Source organism: Mus caroli, unplaced genomic scaffold (genome assembly GCF_978045245.1).
Source record: "Mus caroli unplaced genomic scaffold, Mus_caroli_1 scaffold_3, whole genome shotgun sequence".
NCBI lineage: Eukaryota > Metazoa > Chordata > Mammalia > Rodentia > Muridae > Mus > Mus caroli.
Window position 1 is genome coordinate 66,482,887 of NW_028227258.1, and position 9,614 is coordinate 66,492,500.

Consider the following 9,614-nt stretch of genomic DNA (forward strand, 5'->3'; position numbering starts at 1 on the left):
CCCTGTAAAACCACCACAAATGCCTTCTTTGAGGATAGAGAAAAGACCAGAATTGAGTTTTTCTCCTATTCTGGGTCACTGATATCCCTAGTGATTATCTTCTAGGTATAGACAGAGCTTTGTATCCATTTATCACTGGCAAGTGACTCAGAGTCCAGTCTAGTCCCCGCCCACCTCGTTTCCCCACACCCACCCTAACACTTTAAGGACCTAGCTGTTCACCAAAACGAATTGCTAGCTTTAGTGGTACTGCCTACTCAAACCGACTAGACCTTACACGCCGCGCCTGCTGTCTCTGTGACCATCACACAGTGCGATAGCCTTCTATCTGAGGTCAGCCCTCAAGTTCCCAGCCTAAGCTTGGGAAGCAACTGCCTTTGGTGCCACTGAGACTCTTTTTCTCTAGGGTGCAAATTCCTTTTAAGGCCATGTGTCCCGCCTCTCCCCACCATATAAGGCTAGTTTCTGCAAAGCAAGCCCCACCCAGAGCTTAGCTGGCTTTGACTTGGACCTGGGCTACTTGCCAGGAAAAAGCACCTGCCAGACTGGCTTAGACTAGTCCGAGTGAGCTGGTCTTTGGTGCCTGCCTTTCTACCTCTGTGGTAGAACTCTGAGGAAAGATGTACTCAGCTCTAAAAAGCCTACTTTTTAGGCTTTTTAGGCTTTTAAATGTAAGGCTGGCTTACATTTAAGGAAAGACCATAGAAACTTGTGCAAGCCTCCAACTCAGAAGACCAGACCGATTCTTTCCCGCACCGAACCTGGAAAACTGAAAGGAAACAAGAATGAGATACCACAGGATACCTTGTCTTACCCTTAGTAAAATTCCTAAGCGGCCACAGGACCCTCACTCCCAAGCCTCACCTTTAGGAAAATCGTCCATAGCGCGGGTAGGCGAGTCCTGAAGCCTCTTGGCACCGCCCACCTCTGGCTTCCGCTCTACCTCATTGAAAATACCGCCCTGGGCGTGGCCCATCTTTAGCCCCGCCCCCGACGCGCCTATACTAGGGGGCGGTTCCGCGTGCGCCCGCCCTCCCGCCCAGTTTCCCCGGGACCTCGGAGTTGAGGACGGTCGTGCGACCTCCGCGTGAAGATGAACGGGACGCGGAACTGGTGTACCTTGGTGGACGTGCACCCGGAGAGCCAGACCGCGGTAGGTCGTCACGTTCACCCCGCCTTCCCACTCTGGCACAGTGGCTTTCCAGGTCCGCCGCTCGCGTGCCTCACGCTCAGGTAGCCCATTTCACCTGACGCTGGCTCAGTGTGATCAGTGGCGGACTGTGGAGTGGGAACGAAACCCTGGCGGCTCCAGGGCTGGGGAGAACCTGTCCTTGGCGCGGACACGGCAGCCCCGGCTCGGGCATAGGGCGCGTTACTCAGGCGTCTCGTGGGCAGCTAGATTGGGTCGTGGAAGACGCTCGAGGGACCGGATCCCTGCGGTGTTTCGGACGTTGCGCCGGCCCAGGTGGATTACGCCTTTCCGTGTTTCCCGATGGCCTCAGAAGCCCTTCAAAGACTTCTGTGATGGCGATCCTTTAACAAGGAAAGGGGCACAGGGTTGAATCCTAGGGCTGGGAAAGGAGAGGGGAGAGCGAGCGTGGGCCGAATAGACCACTACGGAATTGGTCCCAGATTCTACCTTTCCCCCAGAGGATGTATGGAGCTCTCCACTCGAAGGTCACCTCTTTTGGATTTCTCCTTTTTTTTTTTTTTTTTTTTTTAAATCTTGCTTTTCTGATCCCCAACCCCTTTCGGCCAGCCAGTAGCTTCCTTGGTTTTGCTTCCGTGTCCAGATGCCAAGTCCGGGTTGGGGATGAAGGAGGTGCCCCAGAACTCCGGTGGAGACCTGAACCCACCTGGAGTGGGTTAGGGAGAGAGAGGGGTTGTTCTCCAGTGCAATCCAGTCTGCCCTGTTCCCCTTATGCCCTCCTCACTCCCTCACTCCCTTTATGCCACCCTCAACTGACCACATGATTTTTTTTTCTCTCCGGAGGGAAAGGCCTGTAATTTGATGCTGCATGTTTCTAGGTGTTGCTGGGAGATCCAAATACACCATAGATCTGTGCTAATTAATTTATTTCCAAGTTGTGTGAGAATGAAATGGGAGCCAAAGTGATGGAGCGTTTGCGCCCCCCCCCTCCCCGTCTGATTCCAATGCCCCTGCCTGTCTCAGCATGTCCTTGAGGCAAAGCTAACCCAGCCACAGCTGGATATGGCTCTTCAAAGAATAGTTGTAGAATAGGTGCTCATTTGAAGTTCAGTGTACAGCTGATCATTAAGTCTGTTCACTGTCCCCTTGACATTTTTGCCTAGAAATATGAATGTTTCTTCCACATTACAAGTCTTGACATTGCCCAAAGCCCAGCCCACCCCACCCCCCCAACCTACCCCAGGTAAGAGAGGCTGACCAAATCAGATAAACAAAACCAAAGTCCAGCCAACAACTAGTCATATCCTATTGTCCCAGCCTCAAGTGCTCCATGCTCTTGATGCTTTGGAATGGTTGAGTCAGGGAAAGAACATGGAATGAATAAAAGGGGTCATGGGCTTCAAAAAAAAAAAGAAGAAGAATTATTTATTGTATTTATATGCATACACTGTAGCTGTCCTCAAACACATCAGAAGAAGGTGTCAGATCCCATTACAGATGGTTGTGAGCCACCATGTGGTTGCTGGGAATTGAACTCAGGACCTCTGGAAGAGCAGTCAGTGCTCTTAACCACTGAGCCATCTCTCTAGACCCATGGGCTTCTTTTAGATGTAGAAAAAAGACCCACTTCATATAGAAGAAGGATCTTTAAAATACAACCTCGGCAGTACAGAGAAGGATATGTCACCTGTTGCTGTCTCTTGATGCTTTTCTTTCTTGTTTGGTGGGACAGAAAGCAGAGGTGGAAAATAGCAATATGTCAGAGGGGAGACAGACTAGACTTGAGACTTATTTTATGGCCGGGCGGTGGTGGCCACACCTTTAATCCCAGTACTTGGGATGCAGAGGCAGGTGGATTTCTGAGTTCGAGGCCAGCCTGGTCTACAGAGTGAGTTCCAGGACAGCCAGGGCTACACAGAGAAACCATGTCTTGGGGAAAAAAAGAGTGAGGAAGAGAGAGAGAGAGAGAGAGACTGACTTATTTTACGATAAAGCCAGGAATGAAATAACCCTTGCCTGGTTTACTCTTGGAGACATTCCTGGGCTCTTGCGGAAGGGCAGAGAGTAAACAATCAGTCAGTCAGGAGGCAGGCTTTGTCCTGGATTCTTCTCCTCTGAGCCAACCTGTAAATAGAATTTATGGCTCTGGATAGTCTCTGGGAACCTGTCATGTCGTCAGTCATGTCCTCATACCATTGAGCATGCTCAGTGTGGGTGCAAAAGATGTGAGTAAGGAAATGAATCAACTGATTTATGTGGTGCTGGGAGTCGAACCCAGGTCTTTGGCCCCACCAGACAAGCATTTGTCTAACTGAGCTACATCCCCAACCCCATCTTTGTTTCAAATTTGGGAGTGCCTTTTTCTTCCATAATCAGCTGTTTTTATTCCTGTTACTAAGCAACAAACAAAAACATAGTGGAAATGCTGGGCATAGTGTTAAAAGCCTTTAATCCCAGAACTTGGAGGGTAGAAGTTGATGGATCTCTGTGAGTTTGAGGCTAGCCTGGTCTACATAGTAAATTTCAGGCCAGCCATGACTACATAGCAAGACTTTGTTTCAAAACAAAACCTTAGTGGAGGAGAAATAGCATTTAAAAAAAAAAACTAACGTGCCCAGAGCGATGGATGGGGAGGATAGTCTTTCTGACAAAAGCTTTGTGTCAGCTGTGTGTATGTTTAATGGGATTAAAGGTGCAAACCACCTTATCTGGTTGTAAAATGTATTTTAATGTCAAAAGTATTTGTTTAAAAGTGACATTGGTAAGTTATATTGGCATATAAAGTACAAATAAATCTCAAACCCATTAGACAATTCTGGTACCTTCCTTTGGCTAAAGTAAACAGCAGAAAGTAACCTAGCTAGCTAAAGAGGAGTTTACTAGAAGGAAAAGATCAGGGCCTAGAAGTTAAAGGAAAGCTTAAATTAAAAGGCCCGAACCAAGGGAGTCCAGGACAGTAATGTGGATGATCCCTGCTTCTGCATGATTCCCGCCAGTTTAGGTCATTTTGCCATCCTTCTGAGATTATCCTTAAGTAGGAATGGGCAGGGGTCCTTGATTGGCAGGGTTAGAAGATCGTCTAGTGAAGGATGACATGCTCCAGCGCAAAGCCAGATGTCACCAGTGGGGGACCGTGGAGGCGGTGTATAAAGGAGCACATGGCCACATGGAGTCTCTGCGCAGGTGACCTCTGCCTGCCTTCTCCTTCGCTCCCTCATTTTCTCCCTCCCTTTGACTTTTGAAACGGAAAGAATATATGTTAGCGGGATAGAGAGATGGCCCAGTAGTTCTAAGCACTAATTACTCTTACAGAGAGACCCTGGTATGGTTTCCAGCACCCACATAGTACCTAACAACCATCCACAATTTCAGTTCCAGGAGATCAGGTGCCCTTTTTTAACCTCCATGGGCACCGAGCGTGTGTGTGGTATACATACATACATGTGCCGTACATATTAAATAAATAATATAATGTAAAGAATACTTGTACATAGTTTGTATTTATTTTTTGGCATTTTGAGACAAGATATCCTGTACCCTAAGCTAACATTAAACTCCTGCTCCCTCTCTACCTCCCAAGTGCTCCGATTTCAGCATGGGCCACCATGCCACACCACATCCTGCTCTTGTACATGATTTTAAAAACAAAACTAATATCAAATGTTTTTTGAAGGAATGTATTTGTTCTCTACTTTTAAGTTCTGCTACATGGAAGTGGCCACTTTGAAATCTTGGCTGTTTGTTCTGGTGCAAACGTCTGTTTCTAACTAAAATACTTATAGTAGCATGTTTCTTTTCTCTTTTGAAAATTGCAGTTGTTTACTTGGGGGCAGTAGCACAGGCATGCCATGCACATGTGTAGAAGTCAGAAGACACGTCAGGGAAGTCCATTCTCTCCTACCGTTTGGGTCTTGGCATCTGGTCTAGCATCAGACACCTTTTTGCTGCGCCATTTAGTTAGCTCCCATTCCTCTCCTTCCTCTCCTCCCCTTTTCTTCAGTTCTTGTATTGAGGCTGGCCTCACACCCAATGTTGATATCTTTAAACTTCTGATTTTCCTGCCTTCACCTCCTGATTGCTAAGGTTACAACCATATGACAATGTGGCTGATTTATGTGGTGCTGCGGGTCAAAACTAGAACTTTGGGCATGGCAGGTAAGCCTCTAATTGAGCTATACCCCAGCCCAGTCCACACCTATTCTCCACTGGGGAAACAGGAAGCATGGAGAATTGAACCTGGGGCCTCATGCATGCTAAGCAGGTGTTCTACTGCAGAGCTGTGCCTTCTGTTTTAGCTTTGTTTTTGTCAGTTCTAGGCAGTCATTGGCTCCTATTGTAGGAATAAGAGGGAGGTTAATATCCCCCCCTTTTTTTTACAGATTCCTTTCTTGTGACTGCAGTGTAATCACAATTTTTCGTTAAGCCATGATTCCCATGAATAGGATTGTGCTTGACAGCATGACTCTGGGGCTGTTAGATGGCTTGCCTGGCATCCACAAGGCCCTGGATCAGATCAGACTGTGCACACTGGTGTAGTGGCACGTGACTGTAATCCCAGCAGTCAGAAGATTAGTCAGGGAGTTCAAGGCCAGTGTGGGGTACATGAGAACTTCTCAAAATAAATTAATAATTAAAAGTAAAGAAAAAAAGCTGCATAACTCAGTGAGTCTGACTAAATGCTTTGCCAGAGCACTTTGGTAATTAATTTCTTCATTCTCAGTTTCCTCATATGTAAGAGGAGACAATAATCATGCCTTCTCATAAGATCATTATGAGGATTAAGTAAGATAATATGCAGGCAACATTAAACACGGTGCTTGGCACGTGGTTAGTGCTCAGATGTTAGTTTTATTCTGTTTGCCACTGGTGTACTCTGGATCGTCCTAACTGGATCTGGGCACCCAAGCCTAGGGTGGAGGAAATCTGAGGATGCTGTGTGTCAGTACGGTTATATGTAGAGGGCAGATGCTGACATCAGTCTCTGGGGATCTATACTCTGGTTATCATCATGCTTATATAGCAAGCACTTTACCCACTGCATGGTCTTTATCTCTACCTACCCCCACCCCACCCCCTTTTTGAGGCAGTGTCTCACATTGTACCAAGGCTAGCCTAGAGCTCATGTAGCCCACCCAGAATGGCCTCAGATTTGCTGTGATCCTCCTGCCTCAGCCTCCAAAATGCAAGGATTGTAAGCACGTGTCACTATGCCTGGCCTGACTTTGGTCAATTTTTATTCCTTCTCATATTGGCATTTGTTTATTCTTATCAGCTTATTCCCTTTTCCCTGATATTACAGGACCTGTAATATCTGCCCGTGGGGCACCGTGGGGCACCGTGGGGCACCGTGGGGAGATCCAGGATGGATTGCTGAGTGACCTTTGCTAGTCAACAGGGCTGAGCTTTCACAGTGACATTGAGGGTTAATGGACCCTCTCGTCTTCCCTTCCCTTCCCTTCCCTTCCCTTCCCTTCCCTTCCCTTCCCTTCCCTTCCCTTCCCTTCCCTTCCCTTCCCTTCCATTCCCTTCTTCCCTTCTATTCTCACTTTCTTTCTCTCTTTCTCTCTTTCTCTCTTTCTCTCTTTCTCTCTTTCTCTCTCTCTCTCTCTCTCTCTCTCTCTCTCTCTCTCTCTCCCTCCCTCCCTCCCTCCCTCCCTCCCTCCCTCCCTTCCTTCCTTCCTTCCTTCCTTCCTTCCTTCCTTCCTTCCTTCCTTCCTTCCTTAATATAGAATAGAGTTTATTCAGGGCATGGGGAGAATTAAGAGGATAATAGAGGCAGAGAAAGGGGGGGTGGTACAGGCTGGCCAAGGGCCAAGAGCATGCAGAGAAGGGCGAGGGGGGGTGGGGAGAGAGGGAGCAGGAAGGCAGGAGAAAGAGCAAAAGCAAGAGCTCTCTTCTTTTTCTTGAAGCCAAGCATGGTAGACTCTGGGCTCTCTGCATCATTCAATGTTACCCTTATCCTTATATACTACACTTTTTTCCAACCTTCCCTCCCTCCCTTCCCTGCCTTCCTCTCTCTCTTCTCCTATTCTTCCCTCCCCTCTCTTTCCTCCTCCACTTCCCCCTCTCACCTCTCCTCTCTTTCCTCCCCTCTCATCTCTCTTCTCTTCCTCTTCTCTTCTCTTCTCTTCTCTTCTCTTCTCTTCTCTTCTCTTCTCTTCTCTTCTCTTCTCTTCTCTTCTCTCTCTCCTTTTTTTCTTTCTTTTAGAGACAGATATCTCTGTGTAGCGCTGGCTGTCCTAGAACTTGCTATGTAGATCAGACTAGCCTTGAACTCACAGAGATCTGCCTCTACTTCCCAAGTAATGGGGTTAACAATATATACTACCACATATGGCTTTTTTCCCCTCCTCCTCTTCTCTCTCCTCTCCCTCCTTTCTTCTTCTTGGCAAACATGATAGTAGGTTTGGAATTTGTTTTATCTGCTGTAGGCTGAGCCTTTGTCTTTCCTGTGGATCAGATGTTTCCTGTAAGAGTACAGAAATTGAAGTAGCTAATGCCTGAAGCTACTTTTTCTTTAGTTAAAAATTGAGCTGAAAGAGGCTAAAGAGATGTTTCGGTTAAGAGCACTGGCTGCTCCGCTAGAGGTCGTGGGTTTGATTTCCGGTACCCACATGGCAGAACTCAAACATCTGTAACCCCAGTTCCAGGTGATCTGACACCTTCTGGCCTCTGGGCACCAGGCACTCATGCGTTACATAGACGTACACGTAGATAAAATACTTATGTACATGAAACAGAGATAAATATTTTAAGAATTTGGATGTGATTTATTATACGTTTGCTATGAGTTTCAACCATTTTTATAAGCCTTATTTAAAAACTGTGCTGCGTGATGCACCAGTTTAAGGTGTATAATTCTGTGGCTTTCTTTAGTGTATTCAGAGTTACGGGGTCATCACTGAGGCAATTTTAGAACCTTTTGCTCACTTCATAGAGAAATCTTCATCCATTGGCAGTCACTTCCCATCCTCCCCAGTCTCCCAAGCCCAGGCAGCTACCTGTCTGCTTTGTCTGTATCTCACCTATTCATATGTACACTTCTTGTGCGTCTGGTCATGTGTTTCATGGTCCTCCAGCCTGGCTGCTTTCAAGTTGCATGCTGCTTTAAAGGCTCATACACATGTAACATGTAACATGTTAGTTCTACATTTGTTTTATTTGTTTATTTTGGTTTTGGGTTTTTCAAGACGGGTTTCTCTGTGTAACAGCCCTAGCTGTCCTGGAACTTGCTGTGTATACCAGGCTCACTTCTGAACTCAAAACTGCCTCCCGAGCACTGGGATTAAAGGTGTGTGTACCATCACTGCCTTTGTTTTTTAGAACTGGATGATAGTCCATATTTAACTATATTATCATAGATATATGTTCATCATGGAATAACTGATGGACTTTTGAGTTGTTTCTACTCTTTGGCTGTTGTAAATATTACTGGTATGACGTTTTATAAGTTGATGTGGACTTATGTTTCCTTTTTACTTGGGAGTGAAATACCTGGGAATGGAATTGAATATTTTCTTCCTTTTTTTTTTTAAGATTTATTTATTTCATTTATGAGTGCACTGCAGCTTCAGACACACCAGAAGAGGACATCAGATCCCATTACAGATGGTTGTGAGTCACCATGTGGTTGCTGGGAATTGAACTCAGGACCTCTGGAAGAGCAGTCAGTGCTCTTAACCTCTGAGCCATCTCTCCAGCCCAGGAACTGAATATTTTCAAAGAGGATTGAGGGGCTGGAGACATAGTTTTGTTGTTCGAGTGTTCACCTAGCATGCATGAAGTTTCTGGGATCAATTCCTTGAACCACGTAAACGTAGCATGGGAGGTATAAAGAAGCAAGCTGATTAGTTCATCCTTGGCTACATAGTGAGGTTGAAGCCAGCCTAAGATACACACAAAATAAGAGCGCTCCTTGATCATTGGTGATTAATGCAATGACATGAGTTCTAATATGACTGAAGGCTGTCTCCGTGACACCTGGGTGGGGAAGAAACTCTTGGGTGGAGGAATCTTTCAGGTTTGGAGACTATTGTTTCAGTCCCTGCCCCTGCCTAGACTCAGACTCATCCAGTAAGTTTATCTTCACACCATTGCCCCTACCCCTTTTATTGCCAGCTCTGACTTTTCAGTGAGGTCTCCAAGGCTGCCAGGTATTCGGGGAGAGCTTGACTTTCTTGCCTGGAGAGGGAAGGGAGGGTCTGAGGGAGGAAGATTACTTAATCATTAGGCATGTGGCACTAACTTTGCCCATATTTCTCTCGGGTGGAGGGAGGTGTGTACCGGATGGTTTCGGTTCCAGGACCTGGGCTCAGATTGGGTGGGACGAGCTTCCCTGCCTGTTGGTAATTATGGCATGTGCCTCTTTGGGTCACGGTGAAGTCTTGTGAAACACCTGTTTCTTAGGGGTGGGCAGTCTTAGTTGGAGGAATGGATGTGTGCCAGGAAGACTGTTGGCCCAGAT

The 9,614-nt window shown here is 46.6% G+C and overlaps 1 protein-coding gene across 3 annotated transcripts in view; it reads left to right on the forward strand.

Annotated features, from left to right (window-relative positions):
- The first annotated feature begins 1,012 nt into the window (after positions 1 to 1,012).
- The window catches only part of Tuft1 (tuftelin 1), a 48,872-nt gene continuing 40,270 nt past the window's right edge, over positions 1,013 to 9,614 (forward strand). For 2 of the 3 annotated variants that reach the window (XM_021157898.2, XM_085835688.1), the window contains exon 1: positions 1,039 to 1,153. In XM_021157898.2, the coding sequence (XP_021013557.1) occupies positions 1,094 to 1,153 (60 nt within the window). In that variant the 5' untranslated portion in view covers positions 1,039 to 1,093. Of the gene's footprint in view, positions 1,154 to 9,614 lie in introns of all 3 variants that reach the window. The other variant, XM_029474773.2, reaches the window with a different exon arrangement.